Consider the following 24,395-nt stretch of genomic DNA (forward strand, 5'->3'; position numbering starts at 1 on the left):
TGTTTTATCTTGTTACAGTCATATCATACTTCTGTTTTATCTTGTTACAGTCAGATCATACTTCTGTTTTATCTTGTTGCAGTCAGATCATACTTCTGTTTTATCTTGTTACAGTCAGATCATACTTCTGTTTTATCTTGTTGCAGTCAGATCATACTTCTGTTTTATCTTGTTACAGTCAGATCATACTTCTGTTTTATCTTGTTACAGTCATATCATGATGTATTCTGTATAACACTTTAATTATTTAGTATCTTATTAGATTACATTTATTACTGTGACTTGATTATAAGTTTTTCTCTCCACCCATTGCAGTTCATTCAAAATTCCATTCAAAATTCTGACCCAATTGCAATTTGTTTTATCAAATCAGTTTGTTAACCTGGTCAGAAATTTCAACCAACTGCAAAGTAAAGGTTCCAAAGTGCAGAAGAAAGGCGGAAGATACGAAAGGGACAGTCAAACTCATAAGTCAAGTCAAGTCATCAAAGTGCAGAAGAGAGACGGAAGATACGAAAGGGACAGTCAAACTCATAAGTCAAGTCAAGTCATCGAAGTGCAGAAGAGAGACGGAAGATACGAAAGGGACAGTCAAACTCATAAGTCAAGTCAAGTCATCGAAGTGCAGAAGAGAGACGGAAGATACCAAAGGGACAGTCAAACTCATAAGTCAAGTCAGGTCATCGAAGTGCAGAAGAGAGAAGGAAGATACCAAAGGGACAGTTAAACTCATAAGTCAAGTCAAGTCATCAAAGTGCAGAAGAGAGACGGAAGATACGAAAGGGACAGTCAAACTCATAAGTCAAGTCAAGTCATCGAAGTGCAGAAGAGAGACGGAAGATACCAAAGGGACAGTCAAACTCATAAGTCAAGTCAAGTCATCGAAGTGCAGAAGAGAGACAGAAGATACCAAAGGGACAGTCAAACTCATAAGTCAAGTCAAGTCATCAAAGTGCAGAAGAGAGACGGAAGATACGAAAGGGACAATCAAACTCATAAGTCAAGTCATCAGAGTGCAGAAGAGAGACGGAAGATACCAAAGGGACAGTCAAACTCATAAGTCAAGTCAAGTCATCAAAGTGCAGAAGAGAGACAGAAGATACCAAAGGGACAGTCAAACTCATAAGTCAAGTCAAGTCATCAAAGTGCAAAGGGAAAAAATAAATCATACTTACAGTCCTATAAGACTTTAAATCCACTCTTTGGCTGCTGTCTAAATATGGCTTAAAATTTCTATGTATATATTTGTTGTAATGAGTCCTTGAAAGGTGAGCTAATGATTTTGGAATTGAGTAAATCTTTGAAAAAGTTTGCTTATTCTTAAAACTAGGAAATCTTTTGTACTGTTCTTTTAAGATGTATAATTGTTAATTTTATTGCATGCTTAATATTCTTTATAGGGATTTCCTGACATATGACAGACACGGTGAAATGATAAATGATCGGTTACGTACTAAACTTCTTACTGATACCCTTCAGATGGATCCTATAACTCACGAGAGTAAAGTGTATAGTCTGACCATGAGTAATATGTAAGTTTGGTTTCTTTGAATAGAGAATCTCTACTGTCTACTGAGTAAACAGTGTGTCAGTACTTTAGTTTAGATCACAAATACACACAAATCTCACTGTCTACTGAGTAAACAGTGTGTCAGTACTTTAATTTAGATCCCAAATACACACAAATATCACTGTCTACTGGTCATCTGATTAAGCAGTATGTGATTTCTTTGAAATGAATACAATACAAATATCTCTGTCTACTCATCATCAGAGTAAACAGAATATTAGTTCAGAAATAATTCATGCAAGCCATAGATTTGTTGGAAATTTTCACATGGGCTGGGACTTCATATTCAAATTTTATCTCGAGCTTTAGCAAGGGATAAAATTAACGAATATAACGGCCAAGGCCATGTTAAAATGATAACAAATCTATGACTTGCATGAATTATTTCGATTCTAATAGGACAAATACGGTGATTTGAAAAACTGAAGCGAAGGTTAGATTGCCATGTGTATGACTGTTCTATTTTACCCCCTCCCCCCCCTGTAAAATAAAAGCTACAAATTTCAAATAAATCTAAGGCTTGCATGACTTATTTCTTAAATAACCACTAGAAAAAATGTGTTCAATCCTTATAATTCTTAACCCAAACATTTTTTTTTCGTTGGCTACTATTTACTGTCAAATCCACAGTTGACATGTCGTAACTAAGGAGTGAGCAGCCAAGTTTATTTGCTGAAATCCATGAATTTGCAAATGATGTAATAGAATAGAAAATGAAACAACAACTACCTCCAAACTCCATTTTTATGCGATATAATCTGCATTCAGAGCATACACGTAACGGAATAATCTTCAGCTTGAGAGTTTCTATTGGTATGAAGTCATGTTTTGACATGACGTTAATGCGCCAAGATCATTCATTAAATTTCACTGAATTTTATTTTATTTTTATTTAATAAATTTTTATACGACCGCAAAAAAATTTTGCGATCGTATATTGGTATGACGTTGGCGTCCTCGTTGTCCGAAGACACATTGGTTTTCGCACTCTAACTTTAGTTAAAGTGAATGGATCTTTATGAAATTTTACAATAAGGTTCAATAGCTTTAAAGGAAGGTGGGGATTGATTTTGGGGGTTATGGTACCAACTGTTAAGGAATTAGGGGCCAAAAATAAGCATTTTTGTAACTTCCAGACATAACTTGTGTGTTAGTGTATGGATCTCTCTGACATTGTACCACAAGGTTCCATATCACTAAGAGAATGTTGGGATTGATTTTGGGGGTAATTGCCTCCAAATTTTAGGAATTAGGGGCAAAAAAGGGGCAAAAAACAAGCATTTTTCTAGTTTCATGACAATAACTTGTGTGTTAGTGTATGGATCTCTCTGACATTGTACCACAAGGTTCCATATCACAAAGGGAATGCTGGGATTGATTTTTGGGGTAATTGCCTCCAAATTTTAGGAATTAGGGGCCAAAAAGGGGCAAAAAACAGGCAGTTTTCTAGTTTCATGACAATAACTTGTGTGTAAGTGTATGGATCTTTTTGAAATTGTACTACAAGGTTCCATATCACAAAGGGAATTCTAGGATTGATTTTGGGGGTAATTGCCTCTAGGGGCAAAAAACAAGCAGTTTTCTAGTTTCATGACAATAACTTGTGTGTAAGTGTATGGATCTTTTTGAAATTGTACTACAAGGTTTGAAATCACAAAGGGAAAGCTGGAATTGAGTTTGGGGGTAATTGCCCAAAACGTTTAGGAATAAGGGGCCAAAAAGGGGCCAAAAATAAGCATTTTTCTAGTTTCCAGACAATAACTTGTGTTCAAGTGTATGGATCTCTCTGAAATTGTACTGCAAGGTACCATACCACAAAGGGAAGGCTGGGATTGATTTTGGGGGTAATTGCCTCAAAATGTTAGGAATTAGGGGCCATAAAGGGGCAAAAAAACAAGCATTTTTCTAGTTTCAGGACCATAACTTGTGTGTAAGTGTATGGATCTTTATGAAATTGTACTACAAGGTTCCATATCACAAAGGGAAAGCTGGGTTTAAGTTTGGGGGTGATTGCCCTGAACGTTTAGGAATTTGGGGCAAAAAAACAAGCATTTTTCTAGTTTCATGACAATAACTTGTGTTCAAGTGTATGGATCTCTCTGAAATTGTACTGCAAGGTACCATACCACAAAGGGAAGGCTGGGATTGAGTTTTGGGGTGATGAATCATAAGGGGGTTCAAAAAATTGGGGGGGGGGATTTTTTTTTCTTTTTTTTTCTTTAAAATTTTCCATTTTAAATTGGTTATTTCTGAATAATATATAAAAGCAAATAATAATGATATGGTAAATTAAAAATTTTTAAGTTCTTAGACCACATTCATTCTGTGTCAGAAACCTATGCTGTGTCAAATATTTAATTACAATCCAAATTCAGTGCTGTATCAAGCTTGAATGTTGTGTCCATACTTGCCCCAACTGTTCAGGGTTCGACCTCTGCGGTCGTATCAAGCTGCGCCCCAGCGGAGCATTTTATTTTATGATCTTATGCATATATTCCTTTTGTTATGCCTATTAATAGGAATAACGGTTCTGTAGTTTCTTTTTCAATTTCAATTTGAACACAAAGAAATCCTCATAGTGTTTGCACATAGGTTACAATACATGTGGATTTACATGGGAGGTAAATAGTAACAGCCATTAATATGTGCATCTCTGAGTCTGCGCTAAGTATAGCTATATCAAGAATTTTATCATGCTGTTTACAATGCGAAAGAAGCACGTCATATTAGCATACTGATTTAATCAGTGAATACAAATCTCATTGTCAATTTGTTCATTTGGGGAAACAGTATGTTACTTCTTTGATTTAAATAAGACTATAGCGCTGTACTGTTGCTTTTTGTGTGTTTTTTGCTGTGCATGTACTGATTTTGTGTCATGGAGTATCCATATCCTTTGTTTTTCTATTATACATAAAATTGAGAATGGAAATGTGGAATGTGTGGAAAGAGACACCAAACCGACCAAAGATCAGAAAACAGCCCACAAATATAACTGTCTACTGGTTATCTTAGTAAACAGTATGGCAGTTCTTTTATTTAAAAGAATACAAATGGGTCAATGTTCGCAATTGTTTCTCCATAGGCGGTAATGGTAACGTTTTCTTCTGTTGCTCAGTCCATATCGTTAACTTGGATATGTATGATGGCTCGTTTCGAAGCTTAGACATTTTCACATATGTGGTTAAATTTTCGGGGTATGAAGTGAGATTACTTTTTCTGTAAATTAGCAAACCCCGAAAATCCTTTCGTGATGCGGCTCCTCATGGTAAAAAATCCCTTTTTTAACACAATAAGTTCTTTGAAAATTTAATACTTTGAACACATTTAATAGCTCCATACTTTTTACACATTTATTCTATGTTCCCCTACTTTCTAAATCAACACAAATGGTTAAGCTCAGTCACTTGTTTATCATAGAAACATTTCAAATATCACTACACAGAGATTTTTTGTTTACACACAACTTTTGAGTTCCTCATTTTGAGGCGCATTAGGGATATTGACCCAAATCACATGGTCTTCGGGCTATTTGAGTAAACAGCATGTCAGGACATTTTTTTATAAGATAGAGTGTGTACTGGCACACTGAGTAAACAGAATGTCAGTACTTTGGTTGTGATAGAATTATTTAACAGACGTACATTGTGTACTATTACAATATACAGTCAACATGGTCAATGACAGATACTACTTTGGATTATTTGTAGATATTAGTTTTCATCAATGTAGTGGGTAATTTCGTTTTACCTTGTAAAACTACAAATCAAGCCCCACATAAATACAATCCCAAAAACTGTACCCACAAGTAGAAATCCTTTCTCCAGAACTTTGATTTACATATAAAAAAAACAAAGCTTTTTCATGTTATCAGTTTATCAGTTGTGAAACAAATACTGATTGACTTATAAACTAGACAACACACAAAAACATTGAGGCCCAGACTTATAAACTAGACAACACACATAAAACATTGAGGCCCTGACTTATCAACTAGACAACACACAAAAAACATTGAGGCCCTGGCTTATAAACTAGACAACACACAAAAACATTGAGGCCCTGGCTTCTTTACTAGACAACACACATAAAACATTGAGGCCCTGACTTATAAACTAGACAACACACAAAGGCATTGAGGCTTTGACTTATATCCTAGACAACACAAAAAAAACATTGAGGCCCTGACTTCTTTACTTCACAACACACAAAAAATTTGAGGCCCTGACTTATATACTACACAACACACAAATACATTGAGGCCCTGACTTATATACTACACAACACACAAAAACATTGAGGCCCTGATTTATATACTACACAACACAAAAAAACATTGAGGCCATAGTCTTTTTGATATCACACGGAAACCCTAAAACCAGCATATATTTTAAGTGTTATGATTTATTACGCAGGTTGTTAAGTTCTTGCAATGGTTTCCAAAATGAAGTAGATTACTTAGGAGAAATGTTCAGCATGGGATCTGTGGCAGATATATTGGTTCTCCTTACAACCTCAGGAGAGGTTAAATTTGTTGATCTTCCCTCGTTACTACCATTAAGTCCTATACTGAACAAGTGAGTATTTTATAGCATGATTTAACCATTAGATCCTGAACAGAACAAATAAGTATTTTCCTATTTTAATTCTGTTTTGAAGACCTCACTGGGATATTTAAATGATACAAAGATTTCATCATTACTGATTTAATACAATGTATATCATTTAGAGATGATAGGGACACACATATTCCTTAGAAAATTCACACATTTTAAAAGATTCCTAGATTCTGTACTAACATATGTGGAGAAGGCAGGGGACACATGTCTTTCTTGGGAAACTCACACATTTTGAATGATTCCTAGATTCTGTACCACTGTATGTGGAGAAGGCAGGGGACACATGTCTTTCTTGGGAAACTCACACATTTTAAATGATTCTTAGATTCTGTACTACTGTATGTGGAGAAGGAAGGGGACACATGTCTTTCTTGAGAAACACACATTTTGAATGATTTCTAGATTCTGTACCACTGTATGTGGAGAAGGCAGGGGACACATGTCTTTCTTGGGAAACTCACACATTTTGAATGATTCCTAGATTCTGTGCTACTGTATGTGGAGAAGGCAGGGGACACATGTCTTTCTTGGGAGACTAACACATTTTAAATGATTCCTAGATTCTGTACCACTGTATGTGGAGAAGGCAGGGGACACATGTCTTTCTTGGAAAACTCACACATTTTAAATGATTCCTAGATTCTGTACTACTGTATGTGGAGAAGGCAGGGGACACATGTCTTTCTTGGGAGACTAACACATTTTGAATGATTCCTAGATTCTGTACTACTGTATGTGGAGAAGGAAGGGGACACATGTCTTTCTTGGGAGACTCACACATTTTAAATGATTCCTAGATTCTGTACCACTGTGTGTGGAGAAGGCAGGGGACACATGTCTTTCTTGGGAGACTAACACATTTTGAATGATTCCTAGATTCTGTACTACATGTACTAACAGTAAAAAATATTCAGACTGGATTAGAACAATCAGAATAAAATCAAATCTTTCTTTCACTTTACACAGTGAGATTTGTTTCGTGGTGTTTAAAATTTGAAGACTTCCCATAAGGGGTCATGTTAAGATGACCTTTTATGCAAATATTTTATCAAGCACGTCCAATTATTTTCCTTACTCAAATGTGTCAGAATTATTACCTTACTTAAACATGTTACAACTTTGCTTAACTCTGCTATATTGGCCTCTGTGATGCCTGGCCTCTGAGTGTTGGCAATACTGCAACATTTACTACAGTAACTTGTACTATGTATACTATTTAATAACAGATGAATTTATTTGCAGTGTTAGTAATAATGTTAACGGTACAAATTTTACTGCACCAGATGTGCATTTCGACAATAAACATTGATAAATGTCTCTTCAGTGATACTTGAGGCCAAAACATTTTCAAATCCAAAACCTAGTAGAAAGATTGAGATCTCACTTCAGGAAATTTTTTTTGACATTTGTTGTAAAATGTATTTAATTTTGTTTACAATAGTACTTTTGAGCTCACCTGGCCACGAGGGCCAAGTGAGCTTTTCTCATTACTCGTCGTCCATCGTTGTCTGTTAACTTTTACAAAAATCTTCTCTGAAACTACTGGGCCAAATTTAACCAAGCTTTGCCACAATCATCATTGAAGTATCTAGTTAAAAAAAAGTGTTTGATGACCCCACCTGCCAACCAAGATGGCCGACATGGCTTAAAATAGAACATAGAGAAAATGCAAGTTTTGTCTATTATTTTGAAAACTGTTATAAATAGAGAAAAATCTGACAAGGGCAAAAATGTTCAGAATGTTGAACTCTACCAATTGTTCATTTATGTCAAAACTGTCAGACAACTTCTTATAGTAGTTATTGCCCTTAAATGACAAATTTAACTATTTTTTTACATTGTTGCCTATTATTTTGAAAATTATAATAGGTAGGGAGAAAATTTAAATTGCAAAAATGATCAGCAAAACAAGTTCTACAAATAAGTCAAACATGGTCAAAAAAGTCAGGCAACTCCTTATTAGAGTTATTGCCCTTTGATGAGGATTTTGCCTTATATCATAAAATTTATAACAGATCGATAGAAAGTTAAGTAAGCAAAAATGATCAGCAAGACAAGATCTACAATTAAGACAATATGGAAGAAGTCCTCAGATGATTCCTTATAGGAGTTATTGCCCTTTAATGACAATTTTTACCATTTTTTTTGCGTTTTGCCTTTTATGATAAAAATTATAATAGATAAATATACATATTAAATCACAAAAATGATCAGCAAGGCAAGATCTACTGACAAGTCAAATTTCGCTGATACAGTTAGTAGATTGTCACTCTTTGTAGGAGTGATTGCCCTTAAATTAGGATTTAAAACTATCCTTTTCAATTAAATTAGCTCTTCAAAATTTCAATTAGGTTTTGGTTATCAAATACATTTTTGTATTTTGGCCTTGGGCATCACTAAAGAGACATTAATTTTACAGTAAGTAAGTAAGTAAATTGTTTATTATAGTGACATATGTTATTCACAAAGTATAAAATTGAAAATGGAAATGGGGAATGTGTCAAAGAGACAACAACCCGACCATAGAGCAGACAACAGCCGAAGGCCACCAATGGGTCTTCAATGCAGCGAGAAACTCCCGCACCCGGAGGCGTCCTTCAGCTGGCCCCTAAACAAATATGTATACTAGTTCAGTGATAATGGACGTCATACATAACTCCAAATTATACACAAGAAACTAAAATTAAAAATGATACAAGACTAACAAAGGCCAGAGGCTCCTGACTTGGGACAGGCGCAAAATGCAGCGGGGTTAAACATGTTTTTTGAGATCTCAACTCTCCCCCTATACCTCTAGCCAATGTAGAAAAAACAAACGTACAACAGTATGTATATAATACAGTGAAATATAAAAACAATAATTAGAACACCCAATCCTTTGAGTCAATAAGTCACTTTAAAAGTTTTAATATCAATGGTACGACGAATAAAATAAATCATTTTTATCGAAAATTCTCATATAAAATTGTGTATCTGGTGCAGTTTAATCTGATGAGCTATAGTTTATAGTTTAAACAGCTGCATATTGATGAAAGAGGGGGAAAAGGCAGATTTTTTTTCTTCAAAGGACTGATATTTGACCTCTCTGTCAGAGGACAAGACTGGTCTTCAGATGGAGAATCTTAAATCTTTTTTCGAAATATTAGTTAGTAGCCTCAAAAAATTCTTATTTTTAAAATATCTTACTTTACATTTTAGGCCTCTTGATAGCAACTTTTGGGAGAAAGACGACTTAAAAGTTAAAGACAAAATCAAATTCACAACATTCAAAGTTGTTGGGGAAGTGAGTTTCACTGATGACATTGGCAAGACATATACGAGAGCTGCCATTGCTGTGGATAATCTTCTGCTTATTTTAAAGATTCACAGGTACATTATTATTCCAGTTTCAAAGTTGTACTATTTTTTCTTCAAGTTCGCCAAAGGTCAATACATAGATTTATGATATATACAAAATGCTCCAGTTCCACCAATCTTTGTGATACTTTCAAATCTTGTGATTCCACCTATGTCACCTATATACATTTTATGATACAGTCAAAAGCAAATAATTTTGCCAAAGGGTCAGGAAATTATTCAATGTGGTTACAATTTTGGGCCCAGTTTTCAAGTTGGTCCAAATCAGGAATGCTGAATCTTAACCTGTATTTATTTGCATTATTTACTTGCTCTACTGTTCAGGGTTCGACCTCTGCAGGAAAATCTGGTTTGTTGTCAATCTGACAGCCTCTTGTTTTATTCATATTTTGACTTTTGAACAGCAAAAGTTCTGTAACAGTATAAATTTGATTATGAAAATAATTACTAGTATATTATAATAAACTGGCAAAAGAAATAAAATAGATTACATGAGAGCTTATTGTTTATGATTTAATATGAAATGTATCATGATGATTGATTGATTGATTGATTGACTGATTGTTGCTTGGTTAACTTTCAGTGTGAAATTTTTTCTAAAAATTCAGAACCATGCATCAAGATTATACAAATACTATTATTACAGGGAGACAATAGATTCTGATGCAGTAGTCACTATAACACAGTCAATAACACTGGCAGGATTTCCTAAAGAAATTCACTTTGTCAATGAAACAGGTATATATATATAGGTCTAACTACTGGAGGCATATTGTACAACAAGAAAGATTTTAAAATTTGTTCAAATATAAATGCAATATTACTAATTGATTCAGAGTAAAGATAGCTTGAAAGAAATATCAGAAGAATTCCTTAAGAATCATAAGAAAATGGAATAGTACTGAGAGTAAATTTCAATATGTATTTATTTCTTTTATTTTGTTTGTCTCAAAACAAGTCTCTCAATATAATTGTTTTCTCTTTTTATTTGTAGTTGGATTTTTACTGACAGTAACCCAACACTTTCAAACAAACCACAATTACAGAGAAAACTTGTATCACTACCTCCATGATGGTCAGCTTAAACAGGTTCTCCTGTGTTTAGGACATGGACCACGGTCATTTCTTACAGTTTACTTACCGAACAACAGTGAACATGACTTCAGTGATCCTGATCATGGGAAGGCAGGATGGAGGCTCTACATGAGAGACGGACATGGTGGAATTATCTGTGTAATATTACAATGACTTTATGATATGTATTGGTATAATAGCTTATTGAGATTGTACAGGACATATCCATCCTTAATTTTAATTTTTAATAAAAACAGTTAACAGCTTTTGGAACTTACTCCTTTCATCAGTGATGTGTTTGTGATAATCAGTTTCATCAATGCTCTTTAAGCACTCATGTGAAATAGAATTAAATATTTTGTGTTGCTTAGAAGCTTATAATATACTTCTGTAAATGATTGAGATAAAGAACCAGTGATTTGTAAAAGTTATGTCCCTTACGCTAGGTTTATCTTCTTAATTTACAATGAAATTTTGTTGAAATGTCCTTCTGAGAGAGGCCTCTTTATTCAAATTCTGCTTTATTTGTAGAGCACTTTTAAGACACATATATTTGAACAAACCCTAGATTTGGATTCTAGGAGAATTTATAAAAAAACTTTAAAGAATTCAGTCTGATTTTTATACGACCGCAAACAAATTTTTGTGGTCGTATATTGGTATGACGTTGGCGTCGTCGTCGTCCGGTGTCGTCCGAAGACTCATTGGTTTTCGCACTCTAACTTTAGTTTAAGTGAATGGATCTCTATGAAATTTTACCACAAGGTTCAATACCACAAAAGGAAGGTTGGGATTGATTTTGGGGGTTATGGTACCAACAGTAAAGGAATTAGGGGCCAAAAATAAGCATTTTTGTAACTTCCAGACATAACTTGTGTGTTAGTGTATGGATCTCTCTGACATTGTACCACAAGGTTCCATATCACAAAAGGAATGCTGGGATTGATTTTGGGGGTAATTGCCTCAAAATTTTAGGAATTAGGGGCCAAAAAAGGGGCAAAAAACAAGCATTTTTCTAGTTTCATGACAATAACTTGTGTGTAAGTGTATGGATCTTTCTGAAATTGTACTACAAGGTTCCATATCACAAAGGGAAAGCTGGAATTGAGTTTGGGGGTAATTGCCAAAACGTTTAGGAATTGGGGGCCAAAAAGGGGCCAAAAATAAGCATTTTTTTAGTTTCCAGACAATAACTTGTGTTGAAGTGTATGGATCTCTCTGAAATTGTACTGCAAGGTACCATACCACAAAGGGAAGGCTGGGATTGATGATGGGGGTGATGAATCATAAGGGGGTTCAAAAAATTTGGGGGGGGATTTTTTTTTTTCATTTTTTTTCTTTTTTTCCTTTTTTTTTTCTTTTAAAATTTTCCATTTTAAGTTGGTTATTTCTGATTTATATTTAAAAGCAAATAATAATGATATGGTAGGAGATACACACCAAACAGGATGTGTAAATTATTATATGATAAGTATTGTGCAATAGCAAGAAATTTTCAATTGCACAGTATTGCACAATAGCAAGAAATCTTCAATTGCACAGTATTGCGCAATAGCAAGAAATCTTCAATTGCACAGTATTGCGCAATAGCAAGAAATATCCAATAGCACAATATTGCGCAATAGCAAGAAATTGTCAATTGTACAGTATTGCAAAATAGCAAGAAATATTTAATTGCACAGTATTGTGCAAAAGAAGATACTTCATATAAATTGCTTATTTCTTGACCAATTTCAATGGGGTTTTATTCTTGAATTCTTGGGGTTCTTTAATATGCTGAATCTAACCATGTATTTAGTTTTTGGATTTTGGGCCCTGTTTTTAAATTGGTCCACATTGAGGTCCAAAGGGTCCAAAATTAAACTTTGTTTGATTTCATCAAAAATTGAATTATTGGGGTTCTTTGATATGCCGAATCTAACCGTGTATTTAGATTCTTAATTTTTGGTTCCGTTTTCAAATTGGTCTACATTAAGGCCCAAAGGGTCCAAAATTAAACTTAGTTTAATTTTAACAAAAATTGAATTCTAAGGGTTCTTTGATATGCTGAATCTAAACATGTATTTAGATTTTTGATTATGGGCCCAGTGTTCAAGTTGGTCCAAATCGGGGTCCAAAATTAAACTTTGTTTGATTTCAACAAAAATTGAATATATGGGGTTCTTCGATATGCTGATTCTAACCATGTATTTAGATTTTTGATTTTTGGGCCCCGTTATCAACTTTGTCCACATTGAGGTCAAAAGGGTCCAAAATTAAACTTTTTTTGATTTCATCAAAAATTGAATTCTTGGGGTTCTTTGATATGCTGAATCTAACCATATATTTAGATTTTGGATATTGGACCATAATAGGTGAATGTCCAATTTAAAATTTTTAAGTTCTTAGACCACATTCATTCTGTGTCAGAAACCTATGCTGTGTCAAATATTTAATCACTATCCAAATGCAAAGCTGTATCAAGCTTAAATGTTGTGTCCATACTTGCCCTAACTGTTCAGGGTTCGACCTCTGCGGTCGTATCAAGCTGCGCCCTGCGGAGCATTTTATTATAATTTGGCAGATAATGGCTCAGAAATCTTTTAATTAATATCATTCAAATGTAATATTTTGCTCATAAAGAATTCATCTTGACCTAATTGAGAAAGGGGATATGGGTTGGATTAAATAAGGTGTTTTATCTTGACTAACCAAACTTAATTATAATGGTAAGAACATTTTATATTCTATTAAAGCAATAATCAATTTTATATATAAATATGTCTAAATTGAGAACAACGTTCAAACCTATGATTGCGTTGGATAAAATCTGCAATTTTTATACGTGTGCATGCAAAACAAATTTCTTGGTAGAGGGGTCTAAATACAGCATAAACAACATTTTCCAAAAGACCAAAAAAGTGAAAAAATATATTTAAACAAAACGCATTTGACTAACAGGTCGAACAATGGATGTTCTTAACCCCTGCAGACTGCCATTGGCAATTGCGAAATAAACAGATCACAAGATGTAACAAAATGGATCTTAATTATTAATTTAATACCAAACAGAAAACAATAAACTTGCGGAAAAGATGGTATACCGCAAACATGAGGTGCAAAAATTTGAACACCATATCCAGATTTCAACTATTAATGTCTCTTCAGTGATGTTAGGAATCGAAACAGTATTTGGGAGGCCATATAATTTACTTCAATTTAGGATAGACTCTTGAATTTTGAAGAGTCGAAATAGGATGAACGGATCATATAATATATATATATATAAATAAACATAAATGCCTAAGATACATAACATACAAATCTATTTAACCATCGATCATGGGTACAAAACTAACGAAAGACTGTCCCCTCACAAGACATCTTCCCTTAAACATACATCCTTTTGATAACGTCACTTTCCAAATTATAGAAGTGAACACTGAGTATGGCACTGCAGCAAGAAGGAGAAGAAAAACTTTTGGTTTATCAAGTTTCACACTTTGGAATCTGATGAATAAAAACATTAAAAATACAGCAAGGATAAAGATTAAGTTCATTTCATGACATCATCCTTAATATCCTTATAATATTGGCCAATGAATGTTGCAAACTAACCTTACTACAATTGATTTCATATATCATACAAAAAATCTTTACTGCATACAATATTTTTATGCAGCACAATTATAGATCTGATTGACTAATCTGTACAATTGGCTGCAAAAGCTTCTTATCTGCATCCAAATTTTACCTGGATAGATGCAAACCCAATGAAACTAGTTTGTCTAGCGAAATATTGTGTTTACTATTTATAGCATTGTAAATATTCACATACTAAAAAGTGTATTAAAATAACAATGTAGGCAAAGCTATAAATAAATACATATCTGTATATTTATTTTTCTCATCATTGTTCTTAATTTAAATATTAATCAATGACTCTTTCCATACAAGGGAAATGTATGGTCAAATACCTTTTATCAAATGTTCACTTAAGAGCAAATTAGGAGATAACTGCATGTATTGTATTTTAAGCTCCGACGGCATCAATTGGTGATTTCATGGTCACAAATTAAATTGAGAATGGAAATGGGGAATGTGTCAAAGAGACAACAATCTGACCAAAGAGCAGAAAACAGCGCAAGGCCACCAATGGGTCTTCAACACAGTAGAAAATCCTGCATCTAGATGTGGGCTTCAGTTGGCCCCTAAACAATAATGTTTACTAGTTCAGTGAAAATAAACGTCACACTAAATTCTGAAACATATAAATGAACCAAAATTTTTATAAAACATACAAGACTAACAAAGGCCAGAGGTTCCTGACTTGTGACAGGCACAAAAATGTGGCTGGGTTAAACATGTTATGTGAGATCTCAACCCTTCCCCTATACCTCTAGCCAATATGGAATAAACAAACACACAGCAATACGCACAGTAAAATTCGGTTTAAAAGAAGTCGAGTCCAATGTTAGAATAGGTAACAGAAGAAACTAAGCAAAATGACAATAATCAACATAAATTAACAAAGGACTACTAGCAGATACTGACATGCCAGTTCCAGAGTTCAATTAAACTGATAGAAAGATTATGTCTTCATCATATGAAAATCAAACACAATCCCTCCCGTTAGGGGTTTAGTATCATACCATCATAAAATATATGAGAAGAACATAACCTGTATCATGCATGGAATGATTTTAAGGTGTACATGTCTGTCTGGCAGCGCTCATCTGACCTTGACCTTATTTTCATGGTTCATTGGTCAATATAAAAATTTCCATGGTTTGGTCTGTTTTTATATGACCGCAAAAACATTTTTGTGGTCGTATATTGGTATGACGTTGGCGTCGTCGTCGTCCGAAGACACATTGGTTTTCGCACTCTAACTTTAGTTTAAGTGAATGGATCTCTATGAAATTTTACCACAAGATTCAATACCACAAAAGGAAGGTTGGGATTGATTTTGGGGGTTATGGTACCAACAGTAAAGGAATTAGGGGCCAAAAATAAGCATTTTTGTAACTTCCAGACATAACTTGTGTGTTAGTGTATGGATCTCTCTGACATTGTACCACAAGGTTTCATATCTCAAAAGGAATGCTGGGATTGATTTTGGGGGTAATTGCCTCAAAATTTTAGGAATTAGGGGCCAAAAAAGGGGCAAAAAACAAGCATTTTTCTAGTTTCATGACAATAACTTGTGTGTAAGTGTATGGATCTTTCTGAAATTGTACTACAAGGTTCCATATCAGAAAGGGAAAGCTGGAATTGAGTTTGGGGGTAATTGCCGAAACGTTTAGGAATTGGGGGCCAAAAAGGGGCCAAAAATAAGCATTTTTCTAGTTTCCAGACAATAACTTGTGTTCAAGTGTATGGATCTCTCTGAAATTGTACTGCAAGGTACCATACCACAAAGGGAAGGCTGGGATTGATGATGGGGGTAATTGCCTCAATATTTTAGGAATTAGGGGCCAAAAAGGGGCAAAAAAACAAGCATTTTTCTAGTTTCAGGACAATAACTTGTGTGTAAGTGTATGGATCTTTCTTAAATTGTACTACAAGGTTCCATATCACAAAGGGAAAGCTGGGTTTGAGTTTTGGGGTAATTGCCCTAAATGTTTAGGAATTTGGGGCCAAAAAGGGGCCAAAAAACACATTTTTCTAGTTTCCAGACAATAACTTGTGTTCAAGTGTATGGATCTCTCTGAAATTTTACTGCAAGGTACCATACCACAAAGGGAAGGCTGGGATTGAGTTTGGGGGTGATGAATCATAAAGGGGTTCAAAAAATTTGGGGGGGAGATTTTTTTTTTTTTAATTTTTTTAATTTTTTTCCTTTTTTTTTTCTTTTAAAATTTTCCATTTTAAGTTGGTTATTTCTGATTTATATTTAAAAGCAAATAATAATGATATGGTAGGAGATACACACGAAACAGGATGTGTAAATTATATAATAAGTATTGTGCAATAGCAAGAAATTTTCAATTGCACAGTATTGCACAATAGCAAGAAATCTTCAATTGCACAGTATTGCGCAATAGCAAGAAATCTTCAATTGCACAGTATTGCGCAATAGCAAGAAATATCCAATAGCACAATATTGCGCAATAGCAAGAAATTGTCAATTGTACAGTATTGCGCAATAGCAAGAAATATTTAATACACAGTATTGTGCAAAAGAAGATACTTCGTTTAAATTGCTTATTTCTTGACCAATTTCAATGGGGTTTTACTCTTGAATTCTTGGGGTTCTTTAATATGCTGAATCTAACCGTGTATTTAGTTTTTGGATTTTGGGCCCCGTTTTTAAATTGGTCCACATTGAGGTCCAAAGGGTCCAAAATTAAACTTTGTTTGATTTCATCAAAAATTGAATTATTGGGGTTCTTTGATATGCCGAATCTAACCGTGTATTTAGATTCTTAATTTTTGGTTCCGTTTTCAAATTGGTCTACATTAAGGTCCAAAGGGTCCAAAATTAAACTTAGTTTGATTTTAACAAAAATTGAATTCTTAGGGTTCTTTGATATGCTGAATCTAAACATGTATTTAGATTTTTGATTATGAGCCCAGTTTTCAAGTTGGTCCAAATCGGGGTCCAAAATTAAACTTTGTTTGATTTCAACAAAAATTGAATACATGGGGTTCTTTGATATGCTGAATCTAACCATGTATTTAGATTTTGGATATTGGACCATAATAGGTGAATGTCCAATTTAAAATTTTTAAGTTCTTAGACCACATTCATTCTGTGTCAGAAACCTATGCTGTGTCAAATATTTAATCACAATCCAAATGCAAAGCTGTATCAAGCTTGAATGTTGTGTCCACATTGCCCCAACTGTTCAGGGTTCGACCTCTGCGGTCGTATCAAGCTGCGCCCTGCGGAGCATTTTATTTTAATATCATAAGCAATAGGTCATCTATATTTGGTGTATGGAATGATTGTATTAAAGGTGTACATGTATTTCTGGCTTGGTTTATCTGACTTTGACCTCATTTTCTAGGATCATGAATGTTAATGTCTGTTTTATGGTCGGGTTGTTGTCTCTTTGACACATTCCCCATTTCCATTCTCAATTTTATAATGTGATACTTGTAGTAAAACATTATATTTAGGACTATCAACATAAAATCAATAGTCAGTATGGTAGGCTAGACATTTCAGTGTGTGCACTCTTGTTTTTTTTATACGACCGCAAAAAAATTTTGTGATCGTATATTGGTATGACGTTGGCGTCGTCGTCGTCATCGTCGTCCGAAGACACATTGGTTTTCGCACTCTAACTTTAGTTTAAGTGAATGGATCTCTATGAAATTTTACTATAAGGTTCAGTACCACAAAAGGAAGGTTGGGATTGATTTAAGGGGTTATGGTACCAACAGTTAAGGAATTAGGGGCCAAATAGGGGCCAAAAATAAGCATTTTTGTAACTTCCAGACATAACTTGTGTGTTAGTGTATGGCTCTCTCTGACATTGTACCACAAGGTTCCATATCACAAAGGGAATGCTGGGATTGATTTTGGGGGTAATTACCTCAAAATTTTAAGAATAAGGGGCCAAAAAAGGGGCAAAAAACAAGCATTTTTATATGGACAAATACTTTAGTACAAAACATAATTTAAAGCAGTCTAAGGGAGATAAATCAAATACATCATTTGAATTACCTCCCTTACACTGCTTTTAAATTATGTATAAAGTAATGGTTAATGAACAATTAAGACAATTTAAAACAGTGTAAGGGAGGTAATCCACATACAACGTTTTGATTACTTCCCTTACACTGCTTTTAAATTATGTTTAAAGAAATGCATATTTATAAAGGAAGACCAGTAAAAATATCTGCAAATGTTGCATCTTTTTTTTTTTACAAAAAAATCCATATGAAAGATTTGACACCATATTTTAAATTCTATTATAAAATAGATTAAGTTAGCACTATGGGTAATTATTTTAAAAAATCTTTTTTATGGAGGGTAAAAAGAAATTGTGGGGGGTCAATTTTTTCTCATTTCAGATTTCAGAAATTAAAAAGAATTATTCCTACAATATTTTTTTTTTTTCAAATTTCAAATATTGAAAAATTTCAAGACGTAATCTTTAATTGCACAGTATGGCACATTAGATTTGTAAAATCTTTGACCACATTTATTTATTTGTTATGCCAAATCTGACCGTGTATTTAGATTTTTAATTTTGGGTCCAGTTTTCAAATTGGTCTACATTAAGGTCCAAAGGGTCCAAAATTAAACTTAGTTTGATTTTAACAAAAATTGAATATATGGGGTTCTTTGATATGCTGAATCTAAACATGTATTTAGATTTTTGATTTTTGGCCCAGTTTTCAAGTTGGTCCAAAATTAAACTTTGTTTGATTTCAACAAAAATTGAATATATGGGGTTCTTTGATATGCTGAATCTAACCATGTATTTAGATTTTTGATTTTTGGGCCCCGCTATCAAATTGGTTCATATTGAGGTCAAAAGGGTCCAAAATTAAACTTTGTTTTATTTCATCAAAAATTGAATTATTGGGGTTCTTTGATATGCCAAATCTAACCGTGTATTTAGATTTTTAAATTTGGGTCCCGTTTTTTAATTGGTCTACATTAAGGTCCAAAGGGTCCAAAATTAAACTTAGTTTGATTTTAACAAAAATTGAATTCTTGGGGTTCTTTGATATGCTGAATCTAAACGTGTTTAGATTTTTTATTATGGGCCCAGTTTTCAAGTTGGTCCAAGTTGATGTCCAAAATTAACCTTTGTTTGATTTCAACAAAAATTGAATATATGGGGTTCTTTGATATGCTGAATCTAACCATGTATTTTGATTTTTGGGCCCCGTTATCAAATTGGTCCACATTGAGGTCAAAAGGGTCCAAAATTAAACTTTGTTTGATTTCATCAAAAATTGTGAATTCTTTGGATTCTTTGATATGCTGAATGTAACCATGTATTTAGATTTTGGATATTGGACCATAATAGGTAAATTAAAAAAATTTAAGTTCTAAGACCACATTCATTCTGTGTCAGAAACCTATGCTGTGTCAAATATTTAATCACAATCCAAATTCAGAGCTGTATCAAGCTTGAATGTTGTGTCCATACTTGCCCCAACTGTTCAGGGTTTGACCTCTGCGGTCGTATCAAGCTGCGCCCAGCGGAGCATTTTATTACAATCTAAAAAAAATAGTCTATGCTTTTTATGATTTTGTATAAAATGGAAGTCTGCAACATATTTTAATTTCTCCTTTTTTGGATGTGGAAGGTCTCATGCACTGTTTCCCTAAATAACATTTTTTTATTGGAAATTTCATCTGTTGATATGTAATGTGGCCGTTTTGTGTATCTTTAAGAATATTTAGCTATTTTGAAAGACTTAAATCAATTTACTTAATGATAAAAGTTACGAATTATTCAGTCTGACTCTCTTAGAAAGAGATCTAGATCCGTCACTCTTTAAGCCAATTAATGTATACATGATGGGTACACATTGGGTGCTTGGTGCAATTTGGGTACTGTGGCATTACAATCCTGTACATGTACACCAAATACTAAATGTACAATGTATGGTTCTAACTTCTAATGATTATATTAAATCATGTACATGTATTGTTGCATCACCTAGGAAAAATTAAATATCAGAATGCTCATAAGCGATACATAAAAAAGGATTATTCTCAATTTTATTGTAATAAAAAAAAAACATTATACATGTATAGTGTACATGATTATCCCCATTCTTTGAGCTCAAGGTCTAAGAAACTATCTGGTGGAGGCGGTACAAGCGATGGTGGCAAGTTTGCAACAGTTTGTAAAAGGCAGTGTCTGCGCGTACCCGCATGCGGGTACGAATAGTCAAATTGCCATTCATAGGCTACGCGTACCCACATCCGGTTTTATAATAAAATGCCATCGGATCGGGAATGAAACGTGAAATATATACGGAATTTGTCGCAATTAGTGAATAAATTGATTAAAACTACTCAGAATTTTTATAAATATTTATATATAGGTAAGTGAACTGTTTTTCTTAGTTAATAAATATTCTTAAAATGGAAGAGAGTGATATACATGTGGGGAAGACATTTCAAAGTTATCATGAATTGGAACAATTTGTTCAGACCTATCAGTCGATTAATTTTATACAATTGTATAAAAGAAACTCGGAGTCAATTGCAGCTGCAGAGAAAAGAAGAACTGGAAACACAAAAATTATTTCTGATAAAACAAAGGCCGATGCCAATAATCTTCTAGATGCTTCGTTAATAAATAACAAAATATTTGACGAAAATGTAAACCTTCAGCGCATCAAAAAATGTTTTACCTTTGAAGCGTGGAAGCAACTTAAAATTAGGATCAACGAAAGAAGAGAATCATGCGAATGGATATGTATCAAATGTCAAAAAAAAACTACACGATCAGGACTCTTTGGCCTGTGATTGTTGTTTGGACTGGCAACATTTGAAATGTGCAGGGTTGAAATATGTGCCAAAACAATCATAGTGGATACGTAAAACTTGTTCCAAATCTTAATTAGCTTCATGAATCTTTTATATTAATTGGTTTAATTTGACATTATTACTTGCTTCTTTAATTTTTATATAGACACCCAAGCTTTAATTTTAGTCGTTTAAGATATTTTAAAATTTCAGTTTCTGTTTTACATTTTACTAAAAGATTATTTTTAAATCTCATATGGGTATTTTTCAAAATCAGTAAAATTTTATTCTTTAAATTTGCATTTACATTTTGTAACAGTATTAATTTTTATCATGTTCTTCTTTTACAGGGACTGTACAGTTTCATTTTCCATCAATGTGCATTTAATTTGCAATGTTTATTATGTATCATTATCTAATAAATACAATTTGAAAATATTATTTTTCATACTCTTCACTCGTTCTACACGAAATCCCCATATTATCGATAATTTACGTATATATATTTAACGTTTCATTCCTGATCCGATGGCATTTTATTATAAAACCGGATGTGGGTACGCGTAGCCTATGAATGGCAATTTGACTATTCGTACCCGCATGCGGGTACGCGCAGACACTGCCTTTGTAAAAATGTTGGAATGCTATATTTTGGAATCACTACTCCTGAATGTATATTTTTTCCTTCTTTCTGATCAAACTTTTGACCACTCTCAATCTTCTGTAAAAAAAGTTTTGAGATCCTCATCATTTTCATCCTTCTTTATGTCTTGTCTCTTGTATTTTTTTGTTTTCATTTCTGTTGCTTGAGTTCTCAGTTGTTCCTTTTCATCTTCACGTAGATGAGAAAATCTACAACTATCAAAGAAAGTGCATGTCCCACTTTGCAAGAAATGTTTACATGGCTTCTTGTTGATTTCTTCAAACAAGAGTATTTCGGGATCCCGGAATGAATCGTAATGCTGCTTTCTGTTTCTTTGATGGGTGGTTCCATTCATGTGATTTTTCCTTGCTACCGGGTTATCAGCAAACGATTTATCGCAAAAATCGCAGTAATAACGTCTTGGCAGGGGTGCGACTTTTTACCCCAATATACCCCAACATACCCCAATATACCCCAATATACATCAAAAAACAGTTTCAACAAAATATTATTGAATAATAATAGCATTTTAGGCATTTCCATGTTATTTTAACACCAACAATACTTTATTTTATAAATATATTTAATTTTAAATCACTTTTTTCATTGAAACTTGTTCCTTTCTTGTCAGCCGCTTACGATCACAAAATGACTTTTTACCCCAATATACCCAAATATACTCCAATAAAACGTTTCAGTGCAACATTCATGTTCTGGAATGATATTTTAACCATATTTATTTAAAAAAAAAATCCTATGCACATTTGTGTGCATTTAGAAGCTTTTTAAACTATAGTTAAATCGAATACTGATAATGGTAGCACTAAAGACCAGAATGGACCTGAAAATATACAGGGCAATTTTTAAATTGCAATTTCTTTTTCACTCCTTCAAATTTAAGTTTTATTCAATAACATTTGTGTTTTCTGAATTAAATTTGAAATGTTTTTTCATACATGTAGATAAAATTAGAAATATTTTACTCATGTTTTGAAATATTTTTTTCAATTTTGATTTTTTTTCTCATATTTTTAAAATAATTGTCTCAAATAAAATTTGAAAAATTTTCTCCTACATGAAATAAGATTTTCGAATTTTCATTGAACAAATTATGTTTAATCATCACATGCTTAAAATTTACGTAAACTTGGACGGACCAGAAACTACAAAGATGGTAGTTTTATTTATATTTTTCACTTTTCAATAGATAAACTTCAAATTAACAAATTCCATTCATCTAGACGGGAAAATAATTTTTCTGATGCCACAACTCAGGACTGAATGGGGAGATTTAAAGACTTAAATGGACATCTATCTTACGGTTGGATTCATTTAAACTTAAGAATTATTTATTCTTTGGATTTCCTTCTTATTTTAAAGTCGAGGCTAGTCATTTATTTAAAATCAACCAAGTTTTAAAGAATTATATGTTTGTAATAAATAAAAAAAACTTGGACCTAAACGTTAACATTGAAAGACATCAAGACAAGAAATTCTGTATATTTTTTTTGATTTATTTATCTTCACAAGTAATCACTAATTCCAACCTTTATAGTTAGGACTGAAAACGAGAAAAAAATATTTTTAGATGATAGAAGGAGGTATATCTAAAAAAGTCTGAATGTTCCCGAATTGTTCCTACCATTCTGCAGATAGCATATTTAATATTTATTCGAAGAAGAAAAAAGTCTTTTAAGCCAACACTCTTCTTCTTCTTCTTTGATATAGTAGTTAAAAAAACTCAGTAATGAGTACTCAATACTTGTGCGTTACGTAGGTGCTGGTAATGTCTATTTACAATAAAAGACCAAAGATAAAAAAAAATATGGTGCATGCTGTACAGTTGGAGCAGGATAAAAACATTCCTTCATCTATGTAATCAGTCTTGAAAGCTTCCATATAGTTGGAGCTTTCACTGTCGATTTCGGTAATGTATTCCAGGCTATTACTGTTCTCGGAAGTGAACTGGGAAAAGGAAACGGCCTAACTGTTTCTAAAAATATACAGGTAGATTTATAGAAACTTGTAAAACTCACATATTTTCAATGGATCTTCTGCAAAATTGGATTATATTAATGAAAGAGACTGTCGTTTTATAAAATGAAAAGATCTGAATGGCTCAGAAAATTGAAAAATATATACATACAAATAAGAAGATGTGGTATGATTGTCAATGAGAAACTTTTCACCAGAATAGAAGCTGGGACTATTACAATAATGTAAGTGTAATAGTTCCAGGTAGAAGTTTGCAATTATAATGGTCACCGTACAGCAAGCAAAAATCATTCCGTATGTAGCAAGCTATAAAAGGCCCTGGCATGTAGCTGGGAAGTCATTTCCTTTTTTATACGCCCGTCAATTTTTGACGGGACGTATTATGGTATACAAATGTCCGGTGTCCGTCCGTCCGTCCGTCTGTCTGTCCGTCTGTCCGTCTGTCTGTCCGGCGTAAACATGTCGCACCGTAACTTGAGAATGACTTATCCAAATTTCATGAAACTTAACATAGTTGTTTCTTATGATGGTCAAACGATCTGTATACTTTTTGGTGAAAATAAGATTAAAACTTTTTGAGTTACGGGACTTAGTAACTAAAACAGGTGCATGTTTTTTTTCACATGTCGCGCCGTATCTCAAAAACAATTTATGATTATTGCTTAAAACTTTACACACTTCTTAGTTATATTAATCTTAACATCTGTA

At 33.4% G+C, this 24,395-nt stretch overlaps 2 protein-coding genes across 2 annotated transcripts; one reads left to right on the forward strand and one right to left on the reverse strand.

The window, feature by feature from the left end:
- Positions 1–1,004: 1,004 nt before the first annotated feature.
- LOC127725151 (uncharacterized) lies at positions 1,005–14,500 on the forward strand. Its single transcript, XM_052231981.1, has 5 exons — positions 1,005–1,532; positions 5,986–6,147; positions 9,388–9,558; positions 10,193–10,284; positions 10,541–14,500. The coding sequence occupies exons 1-5, from the start codon at positions 1,381–1,383 to the stop codon at positions 10,792–10,794; spliced, it is 831 nt and encodes a 276-aa protein (XP_052087941.1). The 5' UTR covers positions 1,005–1,380; the 3' UTR covers positions 10,795–14,500.
- Positions 14,501–20,324: 5,824 nt separating this feature from the next.
- On the reverse strand, positions 20,325–22,127 carry LOC127725152 (zinc finger matrin-type protein 5-like; the record flags this gene model as incomplete). The annotated part of the gene is made up of 2 exons (XM_052231982.1): positions 20,325–20,435; positions 21,767–22,127. Coding segments are annotated over 2 exons (458 nt in total), but the record flags the coding sequence as incomplete, so codon positions are not given.
- Between the last annotated feature and the right edge of the window lie 2,268 nt (positions 22,128–24,395).

This window comes from Mytilus californianus, unplaced genomic scaffold, assembly GCF_021869535.1.
Source record: "Mytilus californianus isolate M0D057914Y unplaced genomic scaffold, xbMytCali1.0.p SCAF_141, whole genome shotgun sequence".
In the NCBI taxonomy this organism is placed as follows: domain Eukaryota; kingdom Metazoa; phylum Mollusca; class Bivalvia; order Mytilida; family Mytilidae; genus Mytilus; species Mytilus californianus.

Bases quoted from the DNA above. Each gene is read 5' to 3' on its own strand.
- LOC127725151 (XM_052231981.1), top strand. From the start codon at position 1,381: ATGCTTAATATTCTTTATAGGGATTTCCTGACATATGACAGACACGGT. The intron at 9,559-10,192 runs GTACATTATTAT...CTATTATTACAG, and splicing joins CTTATTTTAAAGATTCACAG to GGAGACAATAGATTCTGATG. The intron at 10,285-10,540 runs GTATATATATAT...TTTTATTTGTAG, and splicing joins TCACTTTGTCAATGAAACAG to TTGGATTTTTACTGACAGTA.